Source organism: Carcharodon carcharias, chromosome 5 (assembly GCF_017639515.1).
Source record: "Carcharodon carcharias isolate sCarCar2 chromosome 5, sCarCar2.pri, whole genome shotgun sequence".
NCBI lineage: Eukaryota > Metazoa > Chordata > Chondrichthyes > Lamniformes > Lamnidae > Carcharodon > Carcharodon carcharias.
Genome location: NC_054471.1, coordinates 40,160,664 through 40,188,603, shown reverse-complemented (window position 1 = coordinate 40,188,603; position 27,940 = coordinate 40,160,664). Strand labels below are relative to the sequence as shown.

The following is a 27,940-nucleotide window of genomic DNA, read 5'->3' as shown; positions in this document are numbered from 1 at the left end:
GCAGATGGCATGTTGGCCTTTGTTGCAAGGTGATTGGAGTAGAAGAATAAAGGAGTCTTGCTACAATTGTACAGGGCCTTGGTGAGACCCGAGCTAGAGCACTGTGTGCTGTTTTGGTCTCCATTATCTAAGGAAGGATATACTTGTCTTGGCAGTACAGTAAAGGTTCACTACATTGGTTCTTGGGATGAGAAGGTTGTCCTCGAATGAGAGGCTGCATAAATTGGGCCTATAGTCTCTGTTAAGGATAACGAGGTGATTCCATTGACATATACAAGGTTCTGAAGGGGCTTGACAGGGTGGACATTGGGTGGAGTATGAGAACACTGGGGCACAATGTCCGGATAAGGGGCCAATCATATAGGATGTGAGATCAGAAGAAATGTCTTGACTCAGAAGGTTCTGAATCTTTGGAATTGTCTACCCCAGGTAATTGTGGATGCTCCATCATTGAGTATGTTCAAGGCTGGGATAGAAAAGTTGTTGATCTTGGAGAATCAAGGGATAATGGAGTGGGCAGGAAAATAGAGTTGAGGCAGAAGGTCAACCAAGGTCATATTGAATGGTGGAACAGGCTTGAAGGGCTGTATGGCCTACTATGGTCTACTCCTGACCTATTTCTTATGTTCCTATGTTTCTGGTGCTACTGGAAGTCTAAAACAAAAGTAGAAATCAGTAGACCATATGACATCTGTAATGTGAGCGGATGGATTTGCCTTTAAGGTGCGGGGTCCTCATCAGCACCCCTATTTTTAAAAGGCTCTGTTTTCTGCCATTGCGGTGCAAGCACAGTTGTACTGTTTACTCTGTGACATCATTGGGAGCGACTGATTAGGCAGTGGCCTGGACAGAAATTAAGGAAAATAACTCCGTTGTATCATTGGTGAGGAATCTAAAGCTTTCAGCTCAAGATGAGACTCAGTGCTCTGACCCTTAAACCCAAGCTTCTACACGAATGCTGCAGGACCTATTCGTTCTGTCCAGTATTTTCCATTTATAGGTTATTCTTTCTGTGTTTTAACCTTTTCCCTTTTTGTTGTTTTGTTGTTGGAAAGTTGCATCAGGCACCTGAAGAGCTGACCACAGACTAAAAAATCTGCAGTATAAGGTGTGCATTGTTGTGGGATGTTTTCAGCTGGACTAACCTTAGTCTATACCACAGCTAGTCTCTGTAGGACCCATTTACATTCTGGTTTCTTATCTGTGTGACTGCAACTCTCATCTCATTTCATTGATCAGGCCACATCAATTTACAATGGTATTTTATAATTTAAAAATAGCCCCTGATATGACCCGAGTTTGGAAGGACAATATCCGTCATTGGTTTTTAGTGCATATGTGGACAAGTGTACATGTGCTGATGGGTATCTGCGACCACCTTGCTTTGGCAGGAGACAGTGTTTTCATAATTCAACACAGCTGGTGTCCTCCTATGCTACCCCCCCCCCCCCCTCCCCCCACCCTGCCCCGCCTGGCAAGCTGTTATTTTTATTGCTGAAAAAAGAGAGATATTGAAGCTTTTTGTCTTGCTCACGTCAGGACACTTCGTAAGGTACTCTGTGAAGAGAGTATTTCACACTGCTATTATGCAGTAGCAACACGACTGGTATTCGCCACTAAAAGGATGCTGCCTTCAAGCTAAAAAGAGACTATCACACAAATGAGTAATGTGGTATATGAATTTCAGTGCTGGTGTGATGCTGGGTATGTAGGCTGTATGTCCCAAAGACTGGTGGATCATATCAAACAGCATGCCCCAGCTGCTGTTCACAACAGGCAAGGTACAAACCACACCCAACCAACCCATGCTTGCAAAACTCAAAATACAATGTCCAACATAGATGTGATTCTGCAATTGGACAGCATTTGCTAAATAACCCTCAGTGTGCTAAGAATTACACTGGCAACCAATTTAAGATTGTCAGCCAGGCATGCAGTGAGGTGCATTTGCGTGTACTGGAAGCTACATATATCAATACACAAGGCCTTGTTCTTTGCAGACAGAAAGAACAAGTACACACATTGCGCCTGTTTCAGCTAAACAAAATAAGTGACAGCCATTCACTGATTCATTCCTCAGGGCAATGCCTTGACCAATCAGAGTCAAGCTGCCTGGTTTAAATTTCAAACAATGCTTGGCAGTTAACTCAGTCACCATCACTGGTCCATTCTCTATGGCAACGCCTCTCCCAATCAGAGTCCATTTGCCAACCAATCAGCACTCTGTTCACATACAGTATAAATTGTTGTTTTCCCCCTATAATTAGTATTCTTGCGAAGTGTCCTGATGAGTGCAAGATGAAAAGCTTTGATATATTTCTTTCTTTCAGCAATACACATATTTTTAATTGATTGCGTCTGGCTCCCCCTGCCCCATGCCTATTTGTAATTGTACTTCAACATGTAAACTGTGTAGCAATAAGATTTGTTACCAGCATTTTCAACTGTTATTTCCTTTGGTTACAGGAAAAATACTGATTTTAAAAGTTGCCTTCATTGAGAGTCAAATGATGTACATAGATGACAAAAACAAAAACAGAATGACCTGGAAAAATTCAGCAGGTCTGGCAGCATCGGCAGAGAAGAAAAGATTTGACGTTTCGAGTCCTCATGACCCTTCGACAGAACTTGAGTTCGAGTCCAAGAAAGAGTTGAAATATAAGCTGGTTTAAGGTGTGTGTGTGGGGGGCGGAGAGAGAGAGAGAGAGAGAGAGGTGGAGTGGGGGTGTGGTTGTAGGGACAAACAAGCAGAGATAGAAGCAGATCATCAAAAGATGTCAACAACAATAATACAAAAGAACACATAGGTGTTAAAGTTAAAGTTGGTGATATTATCTAAACGAATGTGCTAATTAAGAATGGATGGTAGGGCACTCAAGGTATAGCTCTAGTGGGGGTGGGGAGAGCATAAAAGATGTAAATAAATAAATAAATAAATAATTTAAATTTTTTTTTTCTCTTTTTATAATGGAAATAGGTGGGAAAAGGAAAATCTATATAATTTATTGGAAAGAAAAAAAAAAGAAAAGGAAGGGGGAAACACAAAGGGGCTGGGGATGGGGGAGGGAACCCACAACCTAAAGTTGTTGAATTCAATATTCAGTCCGGATGGCGGTAAAGTGCCTAGTCGGAAGATGAGGTGTTGTTCCTCCAGTTTGCGTTGGGCTTCACTGGAACAATGCAGCAAGCCAAGGACAGACATGTGGGCAAGAGAGCAGGGTGGGGTGTTAAAATGGCAAGCGACAGGGAGGTTTGGGTCATTCTTGTGGACAGACCGCAGGTGTTCTGCAAAGCGGTCACCCAGTTTACGTTTGGTCTCTCCAATGTAGAGGAGACCACATTGGGAGCAACGAATGCAGTAGACTAAGTTGGGGGAAATGCAAGTGAAATGCTGCTTCACTTGAAAGGAGTGTTTGGGTCCTTGGACGGTGAGGAGAGAGGAAGTGAAGGGGCAGGTATTGCATCTTTTGCGTGGGCATGGGGTGGTACCATAGGAGGGGGTTGAGGAGTAGGGGGTGATGGAGGAATGGACCAGGGTGTCCCGGAGGGAGCAATCCCTACGGAATGCCGATAGGGAGGGTGAAGGGAAGATGTGTTTGGTGGTGCGAGGTTTTCCACCCACGGTCGTTGACAGGGCCCTCAACCGTGTCCGGCCCATCTCCCGCGCATCCGCCCTCACGCCTTCTCCTCCCTCCCAGAAACATGATAGGGTCCCCCTTGTCCTCACTTATCACCCCACCAGCCTCCGCATTCAAAGGATCATCCTCCGCCATTTCCGCCAACTCCAGCATGATGCCACCACCAAACACATCTTCCCTTCACCCCACCTATCGGCATTCCGTAGGGATCGCTCCCTCCGGGACACCCTGGTCCACTCCTCCATCACCCCCTACTCCTCAACCCCCTCCTATGACACCACCCCATGCCCACACAAAAGATGCAATACCTGCCCCTTCACTTCCTCTCTCCTCATCGTCCAAGGACCCAAACACTCCTTTCAAGTGAAGCAGCATTTCACTTGCATTTCCCCCAACTTAGTCTACTGCATTCGTTGCTCCCAATGTGGTCTCCTCTACATTGGAGAGACCAAACGTAAACTGGGCGACCGCTTTGCAGAACACCTGCGGTCTGTCCGCAAGAATGACCCAAACCCTCCTGTCGCTTGCCATTTTAACACTCCACCCTGCTCTCTTGCCCACATGTCTGTCCTTGGCTTGCTGCATTGTTCCAGTGAAGCCCAACGCAAACTGGAGGAACAACACCTCATCTTCCGACTAGGCACTTTACAGCCATCCGGACTGAATTTTGAATTCAACAACTTTAGGTCGTGAGCTCCCTCCCCCATCCCCACCCCCTTTCTGTTTCCCCCTTCCTTTACTTTTTTTTCTTTCCAATAAATTATATAGATTTTCCTTTTCCCACCTATTTCCATTATAAAAAGAGAAAAAGAAAAAAAAAATATTTATTTATTTATTATTTTTTTTTTTTACATCTTTTATGCTCTCCCCACCCCCACTAGAGCTATACCTTGAGTGCCCTACTATCCATTCTTAATTAGCACATTCGTTTAGATAATATCACCAACTACACCTATGTGTTCTTTTGTATTATTGTTGTTGACATCTTTTGATGATCTGCTTCTATCACTGCTTGTTTTTCCCTACAACCACACCCCCACTTCACCTCTCTCTCCGCCCCCCACACACACACACCTTAAACCAGCTTATATTTCAACTCTTTCTTGGACTCGAACTCAAGTTCAGTCGAAGGGTCATGAGGACTCGAAACGTCAACTCTTTTCTTCTCCGCCGATGCTGCCAGACCTGTTGAGTTTTTCCAGGTAATTTTGTTTTTGTTTTGGATTTCCAGCATCCGCAGTTTTTTTGTTTTTATCTCTGATGTACATAGATGTCCTGGCAGCAGTGTGAGTTATCAGTGATAAAAACAAAAAAACTGCGGATGCTGGAAATCCAAAACAAAAACAGAATTACCTGGAAAAACTCAGCAGGTCTGGCAGCATCGGCGGAGAAGAAAAGAGTTGACGTTTCGAGTCCTCATGACCCTTCGACAGAACTTGTCGAAGGGTCATGAGGACTCGAAACGTCAACTCTTTTCTTCTCCGCCGATGCTGCCAGACCTGCTGAGTTTTTCCAGGTAATTCTGTTTTTGTTTTGAGTTATCAGTGTTCCCATTGTGGCCTTGCAAGATCTTTATCATAAATTACCAATGCAGGCCAACTCCTTAAAGACCCATTGTTAAATTACCACCTTCAGTAATTTATCTCCAGGCCACAGGGGAGTTATTTGTGTTCTGCTTTAACCCAACAGGTAACTTCAACAGTGGAGTTTATTTGCTTGCTGATATTTACTGTACGGCTGTTACATTTCTCAAAGATTACTCCCACCAAGGTGTTTTGGAAAGATGCAAAGAACATCTGTGTCATTGTCAGCATATTGGTGAGTGTGTAATCCGAATAAGCGAAACACAATCGTTCTCTGCCTGTCATTGTATGGGCTACCATTGTGTGGTCAATCGGTTGGAAGTTAAGAGTGAAGTGCTGTCTAGCAAAAGATCTACTGGCACTATTGGAAAGAGGTTCTTCAGTTCTTGCCAACATTCTCCCTTAGCCAGCCCCACCAATAAGGATTTTCTGGTCATTCATTCACTTAAACTGTTTATGGACCTTATTCTGTGCAAAGAATCTATCAGGCGCTTCATCTGTACTTTCCATTGGAAGTCCACTAGATGGCAATCAAGAGCAAGATCATTTGATGTTTGATTTATCCTTGCATGTTTTTTTTTGCTTTCCTCTGTCTCCCATCCCATAATGGTGGTCTCCTACCAACCAATTTATAAAAATGTTGGTTTGCAAATTATGTTTTAAGTTAATCTGTCAAAAAAACTATTCTGTGTTTTAAATGCTGCTTTTCTTCATTTACAGCTCACGTTGATGGATATGATTGTATACTTGGCTCTGACAGAAACTGGATATTTTGTTGTCAGGTGGTCGAGAATCTTGAGGCCACTGTTTTGTGTAAACTTCACTGAAAGTCGTCAGGTGAGCCTTATTTTCTATTTTTTTTTACATCAGAATATATATCCAGGACTAAAACCCTCCATTGATTTTAAACACTACAAGGTTGAAGTGTGCACTAAAACCAGTAGGTGTGAAATATTTCTTTGATGCTGTCTACCACAGCATGGTGCAGAACCAACATGCAGTGCCATCCCAGGAACAAGTTTAATATCAAATACTGCTATTTCCAAATGTTAGTATTAATATTTCTTGTATTTCAGCTCCGAAGAGCCTTCAGGAACATCCGCAACACTCTTCCAGAGATCACCTATGTGTTTGTGCTGTTTATGTTCAGTGTTGCAGTGTTTTCTCTTATGGCTTTGAAGTTGTTTGCAAAAAGGTAACCCAGTTAAGTTACTACTTATAATCGTAAAGTGGTTACAGTAACTTTCTTTGCTTGCCCATTTTCTCCTCTCTCTCCTCCTTGCTGGAGCACAATTCCACAGCCAGCCTCCAATATCTCGTCCAAGTGGCCGTGACTATAGAATATATGCACTCTCATAACTCTTGTGCCTGTTGGTGCATTTCATATACCATGTGCTACATTAAAGTCTGGGGTCTGCCTTGTAAACAAATACCATGGTTGTTTTCAACAAATCAATATCTCAAGAACAGAAATCAATGTTTATTTGGGCCGCAACACTAGGGGGAGCATTTCTAGCACATTCGCAGATGGAATCTCTTTATCAGTGCCAGTGTGTCAGCTGCCTGTTGGTTTGACACAGACTAACAGTAAAGCTCAAGTTATCAGTTTTTAGATCTGTGTAGTCCTTAACCACTTGCAACGTCTTGTACTTAGTCCACAAATCATTTAGGAACTGATCAGTAAAACATGCTACTAACGATTCAGTAAGTGATGAAGATGTGTAATTAGGAAACCTCTAAACACCCAATTGATTGTCATAGTTAGTTTAAGGACACCAAAAAAATCAATAGAAAAAAATATTTTAAGTAAAATGTTGAAGAAAAAAATTCATCACCCAATGTGGGACTCAAAACTATGGCCTTGCTATATCAATAACACAATCAACCTTCAGTGACTGTCTGGTAGGGTGAACCCGAATGGATATTAAATTTCTTGCCTCCTGAAGCAGGGGTGTGAGCCTATTGTGCATTATCTTGAAAGCTTTTAAAGGTTGTGAGGTTCTGAAACTACGTGTGCGCGGCGGCTACATTGTGGGCAGCGTGTGCAAATGCAGCTGTTCCTGACACGTTTACGGTCAGCAGCATTAAACAGAAATTGGGTAAATGACTTGAGTACAATTTTTGTGGTGTTCGTTGGGGAAAGAGTGTTGGCCACAACGCGGGGAGAACTCATTCCTTTTCAAGTAACACCACGGTATTTTAATATCCACTTGAACCAATGAAATAATCAGAGGCAGTCTTGGTTTAGACCCCATTGGAAGGATAGTTTCGCCAACAGTGTGGAACTCCATCTGCATGCACTTTGACTCAGCTTGGATTGTTCTGCCGATCCTTTGGCGAGTGGGACTTGAAACCAAAACCTTCTGGTTTGCAGGTGAGAGTGCTACTGACTGAAGCAAGCTCACACTTTAAGGAACAATAATGGTGTTGTCAGGTTATTTTATCACCTCATGAGGCACCTCAGCAAGATTTTGCCTGGTTTGAATTTCCATCAGAGAATTTTTGAGCAACGCTTTGCGAAGTCTATATCGTTTTTTTTTTCCAACAACAAACGCAATAGAGATTCAGCAGAAAGGGATAGAGAATAATGTGCAGGATTTGTCAAACCTGGGACTGGTCAAATGGCCTAGAGTGGTGTGTTCATTCATTTCTTGCTATGATCTGTTTTTAATTATTTGGTCAAAAAATTACTTTGCTTTTTGGACCTTTTTAATATTTTAAATATTTCCTTGGATAACTTGATAGATGATGAATCCCTCATATCCTCCATCACTGATTCTGGTCTCTATTTTTTGACTTTGTTATACAGAAAGCTCACAACAGGAGAAGGAGCCCCATACTTCAGTAACTACCTAGACGTATTCTTTAATCTCTACGTGCTGGTGACCACAGCTAATAGCCCTGATGTGATGTATGTATTTCTAAGTAATTTAGAAAGTAGCTTGTTTGTTTCAGTTGTGATCTGGCAATGTGTAAACGTTATAACATCTATTATGGAGCTCACCACCCTCCCCACCACCTGAATAGGAAATGGAGGCTAGTTGATGATCTAGGAATCCCAAGAATTGGTTTTCTGTGTAGGTCACAGTAATATTTGACTCTGAGAATGAAGATGGGTACAATCCAAAAATGAAGAAACATTGTAATCACCTAGAAAAGGACCACAACTACCAGTGACTGATGCTTCCAAAGGTTTTGTTCTGTGAAAATTCTGGTAAACAATTAATGTGATTAATGGAGGTTTCAGTATGTTTGTATTCAGGAGACACTAATGTCATTTAAAAAAAAATACAACGGCTTTTCACTCTGTACGTTCTTTGAGTTTTTGAGTGAAAGTTTTTATAGTTAACTTGCCTGAAATGTGCATTTGTGTTGGCATGATTGTCTCAATCATTTTGTTTGGATTAATTTACGGCACTAGTCAACAAATGTCTGCCAAGGTGTGTATGATCTTGCTACCATGTGCCCAGTATCAGCATCGTGCTTTGTTTTAAGATTTCCAGATTTCCATCAGTCTTTTTGAATAGAGAGATGAGCAACAGACATGGCTGCCTGTTTAACTCTGATGCAGCTGAGATGACTTTTTCCAGAAGGATTTGTAGATCAGAAAACATCAGCCATTCTGGAGTCTAGTCTCTTACTCTGGCTCCGTAGCATGAACAATCTCCAATTTTATTTGCAAAAACTGGAGTTGAGGGCTTGTAGAGGTGACCTTTTGAAGGTCTTCATTAGGGACCTGGCCAAACCTATTGAGTAGCTAGGTTTAGTAATGCTGCTAGTTAGGTTGGGAAACTTTAGTTAATAATCCCAGTTTGGACTGTCTTAGATATAACTTTTAAAATATATGCTAGTGACTATTAACTAGTGACATTATATTTTTCAGGATGCCTGCCTATGAGATCAGCTGGGCGTATTCCATTTTCTTTGTCATTTTTATAATACTGAATACCTATGTCTTTATGTCTCTCTTCCTGGCTGTTGTGTATAATGACTACAAGAAACATTTAAAGGTATGTATTTGTGTGGATGACTCCAGATCATTGAAAAGGTATTGTGCTTTTTTAAAGTGGATTTGTGCCTTTTCAGCTGCCTTCTCCCTTTATAACTGTTCTGTGCTTCCATTCCAAGTTAATCAACCTGATTAAATTTTAAATTCCTGTGTTTTTTTTTTAAAACCTGTATCTTCTCTATCTCTCTCTCAATGCAACAAGTTCAGTGTGTTTCTCATTCTTTTGGAGCGCAAAGCTTTTTATTCATTCTCTGCGCTCTTTCCTGACCAGAATTATTTATTGTTCTTTTGAAGGTGGAGGTATCCAATGCAACATGCAATAAACAGAAAGACCCTTACCAATGACTGCTGTGAAGGGAGAACAACATAGTCTAATATCATTGAGATTAATTCCCCGTACATAAATAGTCCTGTTGGTTACTGCATCGTGTTGACCACACACTGTTTAATTTTAGCACCCCTAATTATTATTTTTGTTAATGTCAATTGATTTTATATACTTCTTTATTTGCTGCTACTGATAAATGTCTCGGGTCTTGTTTTAAAACTGCCTTGTTCAGTTACTGCGGTGTAGGTCTTGCAATGTTTCTTTGGGTAGGGTTAGATGTTCCTCTTCTACCTTCTTAAAATAGTCACCAAATACTATTGCCTTCACTGAGCTGATGATAAATTTGACAGCAATGTTATTCAGAAATTTACACTAATGAATTTGCCACACTGCACTCTAAAGGTAATTTATAATGTGAAGTGCTGTAAGGCTTTCATGATTTCATGATGCATTGCATTAATTCAATATTTTTAAGATGGTGTAAAGATGCTTACAAGGGTCTGATCTGCAGGGTTAGTTGTGAAGTCATGGTAATTTAGTCAGAAGTGCTGTATCATGTAGTTTGTGTGAGGTGTAGTGTGGTAACATTTTGAACATTCTCAGAACATTTGTTATGAAAAAGAAAGGCCATTTGGCTTTTAAAATCATGTTTGTGCTCGGCTCTCCTTGATAACAACTTTATTTTGTACATTGGTATAAGTGCACGTATCCTTCTAATAGATGATTTTAGTCAATAAGCTAATGCATTGTGTTTTCCAGAATGAAGTAAGAAAACTAGTTTATATGAAGCATCGGAAAATGATAGAAGCATTTAACATCTTGAAGATGAAGCATGGGACAGAGTTTGTGGTTGTCGATTCACACTGGAGACAGCTGGTGAAACTGGTGGCACCAGAGATCCCCAGCTCTCATAGAGAGCTACTATGGAGAGTTTCTGATGATGAACAGAAGGGCTTTGTGGGTGGGTAACTGTAAAAGAAGCCCTTATTGTGAAACTTGTGGTTTAGAGACTTGAATCACAATACTTAATAAGGGTATGAACAGATTGAAACGGAGAAAAAAAAGCGACCCAGAGTGAATGCGTTAATGGCCTATCCTGGACTTTCCATTTCTCTGCAGGGGGGGTGGGGGTGGGTGGGTCAGTGGGGAGCTTTCAACATCATGCCCTTCAGCAACACTTAGTTCTTGCCCTAATTAGCCTAGAAAAAAAGAATAACCATGCTATTATTATCTCAAATCCACTGCTCTCTTTTATGAACAGATATCTGACTCCCATTTTCAGGGGCATTAGAACTTGAATCAACTATCCTCTCAAGCAGTCTGAGCAAAGGAGGATAAATCAGAAATAAGATTTTATGTCCGATTTTCAGCATCTGCAATTTTTTTGCCCGTGTGGGATAAATCAAAGTTTATCCAAGCTTTTAACATTTTTTGTTGATTAGAGGTAAAGGCTCATTCTGCCTTACTCAGTTTGCTGGGTTATGTCATGGATTTTATTTTGTAAATACCAAATTGTGTGCTAGAAATTAGTTTCCCTTATTAGAAAAAAATTAACTTTTCATGCCCAGCCTTTCATCTGGCAATGTTCCTTGTGGATTTGTGTAGAAAACAGACCATTAGCCACATTGGTAGCCAACTTGCACTTGACACTTATCTAATCAACATATGCTTGTATTCACAATAGATGTAACAAAGGTACGATGCTGTAGTTTGGTATACAAGCTTCTCCTTTGCTGGAGAGATGTTACAATGCAATACCTGCATTTTGAAATGTGGTAAAAATGAACTGCAGTATTTCTCATGTTAATTAAGAGCAGTTGGCTGTCTGAAAGACAGCACCTCTGACAGTGCAGCACTCCCTTAGTACTATATTGGACCATTAGCCTTGATTTTTGTGCTCAAGTCGTGGAGTGCGAATTGAGCCCGAAACCTTGTGACTCTGGCAAGAGAGCTATCAACTGAGCCAAGGCTGGTCTAATTCGAACTGTTTGCTGGTTTCTTACTGATTGCTGGGTATGAGGAAGGAATCTCTATGCTAAGTATAGAACTATTTGTCAATACTAAGCATACAGCTACCTGTCGATGCTAGCTATTATACAGCTCCCTGTCGATGCTAGCTATTATACAGCTACCTGCCAAAGGAACTACAGAGAAGCATTGACCCTGCCCCTTTCACACGTCTGGCCCATGTCTTTATCCCAGATGCAACTGTTTGTCAAAACCACCACCCATTGATGTAAATCACTTTGGTTATTTGGAATTGAATGGGATGATTTAATTCAATTGATCTATGCCAAGTATTTTGCTAGACAAGCCTCAATCCTGGTATAATCCCAATAGACAGATCAGGCATATCAACGATTTGTATATATGCTTACCAAAGTCAAGTTAAAGAAGGTTTTTCTTCCTTCTGTTTCCATGTAATAAGCCTAATACATTTTACCAGAGACACTGATTCAGCAAAATTCTTTTCACAGAAGGGTCGCTTTTGTTTCTGATTATTTGCTTAGCTCAGTTTTAACTGAGATTGCCTGCCTCACGTTGGCTTTTGGAACTATAATGTATAGTTTGAGATGATACCTTTTGAGATGATGGCAATTAATAATATGGATTGAAATAAAACTGCAGGCATCAGTGAATGTACTATTGGTATACCTGAAGCTCATTTTGAAACGCAGTGGTTAAAAATCCAGTTCTTCTACATCTGATCTGGATTATTGTTGGGTAACCTAGGAATGCAAAGTGTGGATCTTAAAGAGAACTATCTTTCACTTTTAGGTTTTAGCCTGCCCAGAAACCTGTAGCAGACTAGGTTCTTTAATCCCTAATCCAGAGGGCTGTGGCCTGAAATGATATTCAAGCTATATTCCCTTAATTGGGTGGCGCTTTTGTCTGTTTCCCTTGTCTTCATCCTCCGCCCCGCCAAAAGATGATTTGAATAGGATGTTAGAATCTTAGCTATGGCGGGTGGGTTGGTGGGAACGGGCAGGGGTGGGTGTGGAGCCGATTGCCGCCCGTGATCGACTGCGCGCCGCCATTTTATGCAGGCGGGCCAATTAAGGCCCACCCAGCGTAACGCACAGCCAATAGTGCTCAGCACGACCTGTGGGGGCGGGGGGGGGGGGAGAGGAGGGAGAGCCTCATGAGCAAAAGAGCGCAGCACTCTGCCTGAGGCACGGAGCTGCCTCACGGAAATTAAGTAGATAATAAAAGTTTTTTTTTAAAAATAAAGTAAAAACTTATTTAAACATGCCCACACATGAGCTGGGACATGTTTGTGAAGTTGACAAAATTTAATAGGCCATCGACAGTCTGTCGGGTGCGCAGCCGCTTCCGGCATGTGCCCGCCGAACGCAATATCGAAATGACGCGCGATGACGTCGGGGCGCACGTCCGATGTCATCTCGCATCATTTTACATGTCGGCATGTTGGGCCCGCCCCAGCACACTGATGGCAATATTCTGCCCTATGTTTCTGCAGACATGTGCACCTCCTGTTTACCAGTGCATTTTTGACCCTTTGAATGCTCATGGTTGAGATGATAAACAATTTGGAACAGCTGGATTTATCACTTAGAACAGTATTTTACAGCCTCTGATTTCAATTTTGTTGAAAAACGGCAGTAATTGGAGAATAACTCTTTGCTATACAGTAAGTGTACAAATTCACCAGGTTTTATCATGGGATAATGTGTAGTACCAGACCACTTGCCCTGTTGCTGGATGACAGAGAAATAATGGTGAACGATAGCAGTACTGAACCATAAAGTCCAGGTGTGTGTGTCTGCATGTGTGTGTGTTACTGAAGGACTTGATAAATGCCAAATATAATTCGTACCAATTGTTTTTAAATAGGAAGAGAGTGCTTCATCCGCTTGGCAGATCTCCTGAACATACAGATTGTTCAGATGAAGGAAAGAGTTCATCCATTGGAGAAATGCATGCCAAACATATACAACTCTGCAGTGAGCCAGTTTATCCGCAGAATAGTCAAGCACCAGTATGTAACAATGACAGACTGATTGATTTATTTCCCTAAGTTTGAAGGTCTGTTTTAATAATTATATAATTTTAATGACAACAAAAATGAAGCCCATTCCTGGTAAAATTTTTATGCCCCAGATAACTGCAGATCATTTGCTTTTTAAACTTGCAGCATTGATGGTCCAAGTGTAAACATTTCCTGTGTATTGGCTGTCAACACAATAACTAACACCCTGTTAACTTTTGCTGTGTGTGAGATGTGATGTTTGGAGCATAGCAATATGTTATATTAACTACATATCTTTTGTGTCTGTCTGTCTGTCTGTCTGTCTGCGTGTGTATCTATATATTAATGTAAATATGAGTAACCAAACTTTGTTTTCTTAATGCAATTTGGATTTTTACCATATAACATGGCTAACCTTTAAAAGATGTCCACTTTAGCTCACCTCTGAAATATACTACATACCCTATTTAAAATATGTTAATAACTGCACCCTGAGTTGGTGCAATCAGCACCCAGCAAAACCCGAGTGGAAAAATTTCACTGCTCCTTGGCAGTCATCGAAGATGCAGTCAGACACCAATGAATTAATTAATTACCATTTTATTCATGTCTTAAGCTAACACAATTAGTACCATCATGAGGGTTAAGTATTGAGAACTACAGTAGATGGAAGATAGAGGTTCTTGGACTTTGCAGGTATGAGAACCATTTGAACAAATTGTAACTCAGCCACAGGAGGGTGTTCTTGATTTAGAGTATATCAGAGTTTATGCTATATGCACCTCATACGCAAGATAAGATATATGAATATACAGTTTTATCCTTTGTGGTCATTTGCTCAAGCCCTGGAATGGAACTTGAACCCGGAAGCTTGTGATTCAGAAACGAGTGTGCAATCAACTGAACCACGGCTGACACAACACTACATGTTTGATACTATTATAGTGAGCAATGCCATAGGAGATCTGCTTTTGTAATGTAGAATATACTGCACAGAAAGGAGTCCTTCACTCCACCTAGTCTCTACTGATATTTATACTCCGTACATCTGGCTGTAAAATGAGATTCTTTCAATGTGTTACTAATGTTTTATGTTTTTCATCTCTTTTCCCAGGGGTTTCCGTTATGCATATGATGTTATCATTGTTATAAATGCTATTTTTATTGGAGGTGATGAGACCAATCCTTTAATATCCAAGGCAGAATGGGTATTTTTGGCTCTCTACTTAGTTGAAATACTGCTGAAACTCTTTGCATATGAGCCCAGGGCATTTTTTGCCAAATCTCAATTTTGGAATTGGTAATCTTACACTTTTTTATTTTCTCAATTTTTAGATTATTCATGATTCATTCTGAATGCATAACCATAAATTAATCTTTTTTTTAATGATATTCTAGGTTTGATACCCTAATAATCGTTGCTGCTTTGCTGGGTACTATAGTCAATACTACACTTAAGTCATGTAAGTATTGGGTATAGTTTGTACTTGGTTACTAATGTAACCTTTAAACTATTAGAAAGAAGTAGGAGATATAGTTAATGGAAAGGTACAAGTTTAGTGTAGATCAATATATGATGTTTCATAGACTATTACAATACTGAAGGAGGCCATTGAGCACATCTTGCCTGAGCCTAGTTGAAAGAGCTTTCCAACTAGTCCCGCTCCCCATTTTTACCCCATAACAGGTCAGAGGAGAGCAGGGCTATTTCCTCCTATTGGGAATACAGAGGTCTGGCTTTGACATGAGGACTGTCCACCTCTTAAGAATATCGATGGGAATCCAGCTTTGAGCTGGTGGGATAAAAGTATTGGTTCTCTGCTCACTGCTGAAAAGGATCTTCAAGACTTCCAGATAACGAGGATCCTTGAGTGCACAGCAGTACTCCATTTGGTGGCTCACTGCCTCCTTCTCAAGTGCTATTAGGGACGGGCAATAAATGCTGGCCTGGCTAGTGACACCCACATCCCGTGAAACCATAAAAAAAAATAAAAATTGTGCTGCACAATAGTGATCTCATTGTCCTTATCCCCAATAAGTTTTTCCTCTGTCTCTGGCACACTCACCTGGACAATCATTTGTGAATTCGGCCTGGTTTGGGAAGTTTTTCAAGAATTAATAACTAGCGAGAATATTTTATTTCTTTTGAGGACCAGCAGTGTACCCATTGAAAACTAAATTTTAGTGTTTTTATTTAAATTCATGGATGCTGCAGCCAGGCAAAGCTGGTACTTTTTTATTGCCCACCTCTAGTTGCCCTTTAAACTACTGTGGTCCATGTGGTGAAGTGCTGTTAGGGTCTCCTTCGTGGTGGATGGATTTGTGTTTTGCATGGCCAAGGCAATGTCATCAGCACACATGAACTTTCAGGACACTGTTTCAGGGAGATCACTGCTGTAAACATTGAACAACAGGCTCATTAGACAGCACCTTCCAAACCCACGACCACTACCACCTAGAAGGACAAGGGCAGCAAATAGATGAGAACACCACCATCTGGAAGTTCCCCTCCAAGTCACTCACCATCCTGACTTGGAAATATATCGCCGTTCCTTCACTGTCACTGGGTCAAAATCCTGGAATATCCTACCTACACCACATGGACTGCAGCAGTTCAAGAAGGCAGCTCACCACCACCTTCTCAAGGGGAACTAGGGATGGGCAATAAACGCTGGCCCAACCAGCAAAGCCCACATCCTGTGAATGAATAAAAACATAAATAAATAACAAGGGCACCAGGAGCCTTGCAGGATCCTGTTAATTCAAGGACAATGTACAAGGACATGGCTCACTGTTCTGCAAAGTATTTCCTTACTGTGCCGTACACTGGCATTGGGTCCACAAGTGCCACAGCAATCTTCAGTTGGAACTGGATGCTTGCTTCGAGGTACGTTGTTAATGTTACCACATTGTTACAGCAGTTATGGCCAGTCCGAAAGCCAGACCGCTCCTTCAGGATGGTTGGCTAGTTAATGGGGGCTAGGTTATGGAGTAGTAACCTCTTCAGCTTTTTGCAGCAAATGCAATTTTAGGAGATCGAATGGAAACTGGAGGTGTCGGGTATTCTTCTCTTGCTTCAGGAGGCCAATAATTTTCGAGTCCCTCTGAGTGGATGGAACTTTTTCAGTTGTCAGTATCTCAGTGAAGAAGGGGATTTGCTTTGATTCCTAATGCTTTTCACAATTTTAGGTAAATACTCTATGGACAAGTAGCTCTTCCAGATTTCGTTGTTGACAGGACTGTCTTTAACTCATCCAAGGTGAATGGATCAGACGTAGTTTGTCTCTGTGACGCCTTCAAGTTTGGTGAAAGCTGCCATATCAAATGACATTGAAATTCTTTGTCTACTGGAACCGTTGTAAACTTTGTCAACTGGGATGCACTGGTGTTGCCTTGATGGTTGTCCTCTGTTTATAATCAGGATTTACATGATGACTTCAAGGACTCCAGCATTGTGGTGGGTGTCTGGGGTCTTGTTCAGTGAATACTCCTGGTAGGGGACATTGGTTTCTTCTGTCCAGCAAGGAATACATCTAGTTCCTTTGCTACCTTTAGAGTAATATTCTCTCTGCTTCCTTGATAATTAGAATGCACCTTGATCATTGGCATTAAAGAGGCCAAACTTATTCCCTTTAGTGAAACTGGCTATTTGCTTATCCGTTGTAGTTGGCACCTTCTTAGCTGCACATTGCATGATGGCTTTTAAAGTTTCCGAAATGGGTGGGTGTTTGCAGCAGTGGGTTAGGCTGCTGTGAGTGATGGTTTGCACACACTGCTGATCATTAGCTCTCTATGCATATTGCTGTAGCAAAAAATCCAGCAAAACTGGTATGCTTGAGATTGCTATAAACTTTGATGCCTTGTTTAACATAAGAACATAAGAAATAGGAGCAAGAGTAGGCCATTTGGCTCTTGAGCCTGCACCACCATTGAATAAGATCATGGCTGGTCTGATCGTGGTCTTAACTGCCTGGCCTCCACTGTCTGCTGGGGAAGAGCATTCCAAAGACTAACAACCCTCTGACAGAAGAAATTCTTCCTCTGTCTTAAATGGGAGAAGCCTTATTTTGAAACTGTGCCCCTTAGCTCTAGGTTCCCCTATGAAAGGAAACATCCTTTCAGCACCCACCCTGTCAAGCCACCTCAGAATCTTTATATGTTTCAATAAGATCACCCACCTCTCATTCTTTTAAACTCTAAAGAGTATAGGCCCAACCTGCTCAGCCTTTCCTCATAACACAAATGCCACACCCCAGGAAGCAGCCTAGTGAACCTTTGCTGAGCTGCCTCCAATACAGCTACGTCCCTCCTTAGGTGAGGTAACTGGTCACTCAGTGTGGTCTCACCAATGCCCTGTACAGTTGGTAGCAAGACATCCTTACTTTGATTCTCCACCTCCCTTGCCATGAAGGACAACATTCTGTTTGTCTTCCTAATTACTTGCTATATCTGCATGCTGGCCTTTTTGTGATTCATGTGCAAGGACATTCAGATCCCTCTGTACTTTTAAAAATTCATTTACAGGATGTGGGCATCGCCGGCTGCACCAGCATTTATTGCCCATCCCTAATTGCCTTTGAGAAGGTGGTGGTGAGTTGCAGTCCCTGTGGTGTAGGTACACCCATAGTGCTGTTAGGGAGGGAGTTCCAGGATTTTGACCCAGCGACAGTGAAGGAACGGCGATATATTTCCAAGTCAGGGTGGTGAGTGGCTTGGAGGGGAACTTCCATGTGCTGGTTGCAGTAATCAGCAGGAGGTTTCCTTGCTGATGTTTGGTGCTGTGAGACTTCATGGGGGCCAGAATCGGTTCAGGACTCCCAGGGCAACTCCCTCCCAACTGTATATCACCACCTCTGCTGGGCCTGTCCTGCCAGTGGGATGGGACATACCCAGGGGTGGTGATGGTGGTGCCTAGGACATGATCTGTGAGGTATGAGTCCTTGAGTATGACTATGTCAGGCTGTTGCTTGACTAATCTGTGAGAAGCTCTCCCAATTTTGGCACTAGCCACCAGATGTTAGTAAGAAGGAGTTTGCAGGACCGACAGGGCTGAGTTTGTCGTCGTCGTTTCCAATACCTAGGTCGATGCCGGGTGGTCCGTCTGGTTTCATTCCTTTTTTATTGACATTGTCATGCTTGATACAACTGAGTAGCTTCCTGGGCCATTTCAGAGGGCATTTAAGAGTCAACCATATTATTGTGGGAGTGGAGTCACATGTAGATCAGATGGGGAGGCAATGGTGTAGTGATTTTGCTGCTGGACTAGTAATCCAGCGACCCAGGGTAATGCTCTGGGGACCTGGGTTTGAATCCTGCCAAAGCAGATGATGGAATTTGAATTCAATAACAATCTGGAATTAAATGTCCAATGATGAGCGTGAAACCATTGCTGATTGTTGTAAAAAAAAAACCCATCTAGCTCACTAATTGCCTTACTTGGTCTGTAACTCCAGACCCACAGCAATATGGTTGGCTGTTACTCTTAAACTCTGAACAAGGGCAATTAGGGATGGGCAATAAATGCTGGCCTAGGCAGCGATGCCCACACCCCATGACTGAATAATAACAAAAATGGCAGATTTCCTTCCCCAAGGAAAGGTGAACCAGATGGGTTTTTATGATAATCGACATGGTCATCATTCGATTTTTATTGAATTCAAATTTGAACCTGGGTCCCCAGCAATACCCTGGGTCTCCGGATTACCCAGTTCAGTGACAATACCACTATGCCTCCCCATTCTGTAGTCTCTCTCCATTTAAATAGTATTCTGCTTTTTTAATTCTTCCTGCCAAAGTGAACAACCTCACGTATTTTCACATACTCCACATCTGCCAATTTTTTGTCCAATCATTTAACCTATCTATATCCTTTTGCAGAGTTTTTGTATCCTCTTCACAACTTGCTTTCCTGCCTATCTTCATGCTGTTAGAAAATTTGGCTACAGTAAATAAGCCCCTTTATCCAAGTCATTAATATAGATCGTAAATAGTTGCCCCAACACTGATCTGTGTGGGACTCCACTATTTAAAATTTGCTGTCCTGAAAATAATCCATTTACCCTGACTCTGCTTCCTGTCAGTTAACCAGTCATCTATCCATATTACCCCTAACAACATAAGTTCTTATCTTATGTAGTAACCTTTTATGTGGCACCTTACTGAATTCCTTTTGGAAATCCAAATACATTACATCTACTCATTCCCCTTTATCTACCCTGCTTGTTACATCCTCAAAAACCTCTAATAAATTTGTCAAACACTATATCCTTTTCACAAAATCATGGTGACTCTGCCTGTTAGGATCATAATTTTCTAAATGTTATGCTACTCCCGATTTAATAGTGGATTCTAGCATTTTCAGAATGACAGACATTAGGCTAACTGGCCTTTAGTTTCTCTGATTTCTGTTGTCTCTTTTCTTGATCAAAGGTGTAAAATTTGTAATTTTCCAATCTGCTGGGACCTTTCCAGAATCTAAGGAATTGTGGAAGATTACAACCAATGCATGTACTATCTCTGCAACCGTTTCTTTTAAGACCATATGATGCAGGCCATCAGGTCCAGGAGACTTGTCAGCTTTGAAATCCATTAGTTTTCCCATTACTTTTTTTCTAGTGATAGTGGTGGTTCTAAGTTCCTCCCTTCCTTTTCCTTTTGATTTTAAACTATTCCTGGGATGCTTGTTGTGGCTTCACTGTGAGGGCATCTACAAAATACTTGTTCAAAGTCTCTAGTCATTTCCCATTATTAATTCCGCAGTCTCATCCAATAAGGGACCAATGTTCACTTTAGCTACTCTCTTACCTTTTATATACGTGTAGAACCTTTTACTGCCTGTTACGTCAGGTGAAACTTGGGTTGGTTATTGCAAAAAATTAAGTCAAAACCTGTAATTCGTCCCCTTGTGTCGAACTGGTAGAAGTGTAGGATGTGTTTCTTCAAGACCCGTGCTGTCAGTGCTGTACTTCTGAGTAACCCTGTCTAATAATTTACAGAGAATGGCAGCCTACTTCTGCCACTTCTGACTTGGCCAAACCTGCAATTGATTGTCATGTCAACATTTTATACCCAAAAGCAAACTTGAGCTCTGAAGCAATCCTTTAGTGGTTCAGAGATAAACCATGTCAAAACCCCTCCGATATAGGAGTCACATTTAATTGCATCTGGTCATATAGAGATCATCCCTAAAACCTTGAAGAGTAGAGGCAACCTGATCCAGGAACTTGCTGGATCAACATTGGGGGAATGGGAGACAGCTACTCAAACCCTTCACATGGCAGCGCTCACCATGTTGTACTCTACAGGGTTATCTCTGCAATGGTTATCTAGTCCACATGTCAAGTCGCTTGATGTCCAGCTGAATTCCACTATGAGAATTACCACCAATGCATTCTTATCAGCACAAAGGCTCTGGCTGCCTGTGCTTGCAAAAATCTGATCACCATACCTGCACGATGAGCATGCAGTCTCCAGAGAATACAACTCCAAATCCGCGAAGCATGCTGATCCAGACTGAATTTACCAACCCATCTCAAATCTAGAAAGAATTTTGGATCATTAGTGAAGGCCTTCAGTAATCTCTCCTCAAACATGATGACTGATGACATAATGCTTCAAAGACCTAGGGCACACTAAATGGATTCTTTATAGAGGATCCCACAATGCAACCTAGAGGATCAAACCTTCTTGCAAACAGTGAATAACTGTCACCTGTTTGAGAACCGGTCATGATAGATGCTGCCACCTTTTCCATTGATGGAAGATTAAAACATCCCCTTCATGCAACTGCGGAATGCTCCTAATCAGACCCTGGAGCACATCATTAAACATTGTCCTTAAAGGAAATTTGCAGGCAACCTACAAAATATCCACACACTTATAGCAGAAGCTTTGGCCTGATATTGGACTGAGATATTGAAATTTAATTGCTTCTTTTGTATGGTACTGAAATAAACCAATGTTGTTAGGTCGGGCCATTCCAGGATTTTGTGCCAGCGACAATGAAAAAAACAAGACTTGCATTTATAAAGCACATCTCACAACTGGATGTCCCAAAGCACTTTACAGCCAATGAAGTCTTTTGAAGTGTAGTTATAGCTCATTAAATTAACAAGTGGGCTGTTGAGTTGAGTGGTGTAATGTAGGAAACGCAGCAGTCAATTTGTGCAAAGCAAGCTCCCACAAACAGGGCTATGATGATGACCAGATAATCTATTTTGGTGATGTTGATTGAGAGATAGATATTGGCTTTTGTTCAAAATAGTGCTATGGGATAGTTTGCATCAGCCTGAGGGGCAGATGGAGCCTTGGTTTAATATTTTAACTGGAAGACTGCGCCTTTGACATTCCAGCACTCCCTCAATATTGCACTTGAGTGCCAGCGTTGAGTTTTGTGCCCAGAATCTGGAGTTGGACTTGGACCCGCAATCTCCTGATGCTGAGGTGGAAGTGATCTAACCTGAGCCCAGCCGAATTTATTTCCAAGTTATGATTGGGAGGGGAGCTTGCAGCTAATGGTTTTCCCAAGCGCTTGCTGCCCTTACCCCCCTTGGTGGTGGAGTTTGCAGGTTTGGGAGGAGCTGTCAAAGAAGCCTCGGCAATTTGTAGATGTTACACCCAGTAACCAGGATGTGCTGGTGGTGGAAAGAATGAATGTGTAAAGTGATGAATCGAATGTTAATCAAGTGGATTGCTTTGTCCTGTATGGTGTCGAGCTTCTCGAGTAGTGTTGAAGCTACAATCCTTCAGGCAAGTGGACAGCATTACATCACACTCTTAATTAACGTCTTGTAGATGGTGGACAGGCTTTGAAGAATTGGGAGCTGAGTCGCTACCCCACAGAATACCTAACCTCTGTCCTGTCCTGGTAGACACCGATTTATGAGGCTGGTCCTGTTAAGTTTCTGCTCAGTGGTGACCCCAGGAAGTTGATAATGGGCGATTTGATGGTAATGCCATTAAATGACTAGGTGGTTAGAATTCTATTGGGTATTATCATTGCCCTGGTCTTGTGTAACATGAATGTTACTTGCCACTTACAGCCCAAGCCAGGATTTTGCCCAGGCCTTGCTGTACAAGGGCAGAGATTCCTTTGTTATCAGTGAAATTGTGGCTGGACTTGACCATTGTGCAATCATCTGAACATCTCTGCTCCTGGCCACGTGATGGAGGAAAGATCATTGATGAAGCAGATGGTTGGGCTTAGGGCACTGACCTGAGGAACTCCTGCTGTGAGGACTGAGCTGAGTGGCCTCCAACAACAACAACCACTTTCTTTTATGCTAGGTTTGACTGCAACCAGTGACGAGTTTACCCCTTGATTTCTATTGGCTTCAATTTTACTAGGACTCCTATGTGCCATCCTGGGTCAAATGCTACCTTAATGTAAAGGGCAGTCACTCTCACTGCACCTTTTAGAATTCAGCTTTATTGCCCATGTTTGGACCAAGGCTGTAATGTAATCTGGAGTCAAATGGTCCAGGTGGAACCCACACTAAGTATAGGTGAGTAAGTACTGCTTAACAGCTCTATAGACAACACTTGCCATTACTCTGCTGACGATTGAGAGTAGACGGATGGGATGGCATTTGGCTGGATTGGACCTGTCCTGCTTTTTTGTGGACACTGCATACCTAGGCAAACTTCTAAATTGCTGGGTAGATGCCAGTACCTTTCACATGCTCTTCTTTTCCCATCTTCTTAACCCATCTATATTAGCTCTCTATTCCAGGACCTCCAACTTATGAAACACGTCAGTCCTCCCCTTTCTTTCCTACGGGCTTTTAAAATCTGAACCTGATGTCATAGTTATTTTTTGATTATTTTTCTATCACTTCTTTTAAACCCTGATAGTGACTTTTAGAATGTGGCTTGATCCTTTGATTTTTTAAATTCGTTCATGGGATGTGGGCATTGCTGGCTAGACCAGCATTTATTGCCCATCCCTAATTGCCCTTGAGAAGATGGTGGTGTAGGAGCACCCACAGTGCTGTTAGGGAGGGAGTTCCAGGATTTTGACCCAGCAACAGTAAAGGAACGGTGATATAGTTCCAAGTCAGGATGGTGAATGGCTTGGAGGGGAACTTTCAGGTGGTGGCATTCCCATGCATCTGCAGCCCTTGTCCTTCTAGATGGTAGATTTTGCAGTTTTGGAAGGTTCTGTCGAAAGAGCCCTTGTGAGTTGCTGCAGTGCATCTTGCAGATGGTACACACTGCTGCTACTGTACATCAATGCTGAAGAGTGCTGCGTTCATCCAGGCAAGTGGAGAGCATTCCAACACACTCCTGACTTGTGCCTTGACTTGTTCCTTGTAGCTGGTAGACAGGCTCTGTGGAGTCAGGAGGTGAGTTACTCACTGCAGGATTGCCAGCCTCTGAGCTGCTCATGTAGCCACAGTATTTGTATAGCTAGTCCACTTTGGTTTCTGGTCAGTGGTAACCCGCAGGATGTTGATAGTGGGGATTTCAGCAATGGTAATGGCATTGAAGCTCAAGGGGGGATGATTGGATTCTCATGTAGAAGATGGCCATTGACTGGTGCTGGTGTGGCACGAATGTCACTTATTAGCCCGGGCCTGAATTTTATCCAGGTCTTGTTGCATATGGACATGGACTGCTTTAGTTTCTGAGGAGTTGCGAATGGAACTGAGAATTATGCAATCACCAGTGAACATCCCCACTTTTGATCTTATGATGGAGGGGAAGATCCTTCATTGATGAAGCAGCTGATGATTGCTGGGCCTAGGGATCCTGGGAACTCCCTCAGTGGTATATAGGATTGAGATGATTGACCTCCAACAGCCATAACCATCTTCATTTTGCGCTAACTGTGACTCCAGCCGGTGAAGAGCTTTCCACCAATACCCATTGACTTTAATTTTACTCAGGCTCCTTGATGCCCTGTTCAGTCAAATGCTGCCTTGCTGTCAAGGGCAGTCACTCTCATCAACCTCAGTTCCTTCAGAGTTTTGCAATTCAGCTGTAAGATGAATGTTGCAAGCCAATAGTGTTTAATGTGCCTTTTGATTTACTGACTTGTTCTCTATGAACCTCCTTCAAATTTAATAAGGTTTAGTTCAGACAATTATAATGCACTTACTTTAAGAAACAATTGCAGAACTGTCTTATTTTGATTTTTTTTTGTGTGTTGCCCAACAGCAGGTGGATACAGCAGTCAACAGGTCTTGGATATTGTGTTCATCTTGAGAGTACTTCGATTAATCAGGATCGTTGACAGTTTCCAGAGGTATGCACCGACCCTTTTAATTGAAGTACAGTTATATAAAATACCTTTGAGAGTTTGTTCTACGTGTCCGTTTTCATGTGGCATTGGTGGCGGGGAAGCAGTTTTTAATATAACCTGTAATTTGGTGAAAGTACTTTTGTTCTCTTTTTACCCTTATTGTCCAAGTTAATAGTGTGTTTACTTGGACTTTATCTATCTTTCATTATTTTATGACCTCCATGTCACCAGTTGTCCTTTCCCCAGTGCGAATAAATTTAATTGCTTGAGCATTTGAGCATAACTTAATCCTCTAAAGCTTGGAAACATCTTAGTTACTACTCATATGAATATGGTGGTGATGCCACTGAACTAGTAATCCAGAGGCCAAGGCTAATGCTCTGGGGACATGGGTTCACGTCATACCATGGCAGCTGGTGGCATTTAAATTCACTTAGTAAAATCTGGAATTGAAAGCTGGTCCCAGTAAATGGTGACCATGAAACTATCATTGTTGAAAAACCCATCTGATTCACTAATGTCCTTTAGGGAAGGAGATCTGCCATCTTTACCTGGTCTGACCTACATGTGACTCCAGATCCACAGCAATATGGTTGACTCTGAAGTGCCCTCTGAAAATGGCCTAGCAAGCCATTCAGTTCAAGGGCACTTGGGATAGGCAAGAAATGCTGGTCTTGCCAGAGACGCCCTCATCCCATGAAAGAATAAAAAATATGAATAACCCACCTATAGAGTGAGTGATCAAAGCCGTGAGCTGTATCACAGAGCTAAGCTCATCTTTTTTTCCTTATACACACGATGCCAATGTTTAACCTCTAGTAGTCCGTTGCGCTGCAGATGCTCCCTAGCCCTTGGTTTATCATATTGATAACAATCATATAAATATTTTCACAATATGATTGATAATCCCAAACCAGGGTTGTGCTCCCTGGAATTTAGATGTTTGAGCGTTTTGATCCAAGTTTTTGAAATATTAAGAAACCAATAGGGTAAATGAAGAGAAACTATTTCTGCAGGTTGGAGAGTCTAGGACTGGTGGGGTTTGGGTGGGGGTGCGGGGTCAGTGAGTGTTCTAAAAATTAGATCCAGGCCTTTCTGGAGTGAAGTTAGGAAATGCATATACATGCAAAGGATAGTAGAAGTTTGGAACTGTTCTGCAAACTACAGTTGACACTAGATCAATTGTTAATTTTAAATCTGAGATTGGTAGACGTCTGTTAACCAAAGTTATGAAGGGATACGGGGCAAAGGCAGGTATTTGGAATTAGTTCATAAATCAGTCATGATCTCATTGAATGGCAGGACTGACTCAAGGGAATAAATGGCCTACTCCTGTTCCTACTTTTAAACCCTTTTCCTTTTTTTTAATCATTGGAGTTGCAAATGAGGACATTTCATGTTATTGTTTTCTGTCTCTTGTTTGTTCTCCTCTGCTTGGTTTTCTTTGCTGCACTATTAACAGTTCACAATTCAGCAACTTAGAACAAAAAGAAATGTAAAAACCTAAATGTGCAAGGGCAAGTACGCCTAATGGCAAATAAAAGCTATAGACGATTGCAAACAACAGGGAGCATGATATCTTTTATGTTTCTGGAATCACGGAAACTTCATCTGTGAAAACAATTGTTCAAGGTTGAAAAATAGATACTCATTTTTATTTCTCGGTATGATGGTTTTGGAAGGGGTTTAGGTAAACATGTAGGATTTTCTATAGCAGAAGGAGAAGGGAAGAATTAAATAAAGTGAAGGCCATTGTACAGAATCTCTGAAAAGATTATTCTGTACTTTTTTTTAAAGTCTTTATATTTGTTTTCTTTCAAAGATTCAGGGTCCTGCTGAATACACTGGTAAATCTTATTCCTACAATGTTAACCTATGCAGGACTTGTTATGGTAAGTAATTATGCTTTTTGATATTTTGATATAAGCTCCCTTAAAAAAAAAAAATAATTTAAATGCACTTTCTTTTAGGTCGTGTACTACATATTTGCGATAGTTGGAATGGAAGCTTTCAAAGGCAGAGTTCGATTTTATGGTGCTAACTCCAGTGATCCTGCAGCCAAATATTGTGGGAATCCAGCACTGAAGGGTTCTCAGTTTGCTGCTCTTAGATACTGCAAGAATAACTTCAATAATATTATTTCGGCCTTCATCTTGCTGATCGAATTAACGGTGGTCAATCAATGGCATGATATCCTTTCTTTTATTTACAAGTAATTGTTCTTTTCCCTGTTGAATTGAAAGTATTTTAAGTCTTGGACAACATGGCCCACCAATGAGTTATCTCGATCTAGAAGCGTAGAATAAGTTGGTGTTTTGTCACCAATTTTATTTAACATTTCTTTGATGTACATTGCAAAAATGAAGATCAGGTGTCATTTTAAGAAAGTTGGGAAATGAAGATAAAATCAAAGCTCTAATTTATAATGTTCTTGTGAACAATTCTTCTAAAGGGATGATAGCTAATCTTAAAATTCTTTAACTTTTCTGTCATGAGATTGAGGTAGAAGTTAATGGGGGAGGGGGGTAAAAAAACACAGCAGCCTTTGATATAGTTTGTGAAAATAAGACCTTGGTTTATAATGTCACTATTCCCTGGTCCCTGAACGAAGAGATCAGATGCATTGCTCTTGGAGAAATTGAGAAGTACCTTGGGGTGATAATTCAGTGAGTAAATTAGGACTATGGATAAAGGATTTGGAAATGGAAAGTTTAAAACCATGACAGGGGGTTGCAATCTTGTTTGCATGTATTCTAATCTAATTCTTTCAGAGGTCTCACAGGCTTTGCTTACGAAACTTAATAGGTTGATCAGAACATCTATTAAGACAATGATGCATTGCTCAAAGGAGATAACTGATTATTTTCTTTTGGTAATAAATCAAGATTAGATTCACTGATCCTGGCAACAATAGTAAGGAAATTGGATGCTACAGGGAAATCCAAGGATAACATCATTAGGGCTTCTTTAACATTATATTGAAGAGGGCCATGAAGTCAGGGCTGATCAATTCAAGAAACCCAATACTTTGAGTTGGTGAATAAAGCAAATAGACTATTTGTTTATACTTCGTGGCTCAAAGGACTAAGCTATACAATGCTCTTCTCAAGCTATACTCAAACATATGTTATGAATGATAATGTCATGAA

The 27,940-nt window shown here is 41.4% G+C and overlaps 1 protein-coding gene across 1 annotated transcript in view; it reads left to right on the top strand.

Annotated features, from left to right (window-relative positions):
- The window catches only part of tpcn3 (two pore segment channel 3), a 58,722-nt gene that overhangs the window by 25,735 nt on the left and 5,047 nt on the right, over positions 1-27,940 (top strand). Inside the window, exons 4-15 of the mRNA XM_041188296.1 lie at positions 5,328-5,456; positions 5,942-6,058; positions 6,298-6,416; positions 8,031-8,132; positions 9,105-9,231; positions 10,318-10,519; positions 13,414-13,558; positions 14,664-14,849; positions 14,948-15,012; positions 24,707-24,794; positions 26,614-26,683; positions 26,762-26,981. Of these exons, the coding sequence (XP_041044230.1) occupies positions 5,328-5,456; positions 5,942-6,058; positions 6,298-6,416; positions 8,031-8,132; positions 9,105-9,231; positions 10,318-10,519; positions 13,414-13,558; positions 14,664-14,849; positions 14,948-15,012; positions 24,707-24,794; positions 26,614-26,683; positions 26,762-26,981 (1,570 nt within the window). The remainder of the gene's footprint in view (positions 1-5,327; positions 5,457-5,941; positions 6,059-6,297; positions 6,417-8,030; positions 8,133-9,104; positions 9,232-10,317; positions 10,520-13,413; positions 13,559-14,663; positions 14,850-14,947; positions 15,013-24,706; positions 24,795-26,613; positions 26,684-26,761; positions 26,982-27,940) is intronic.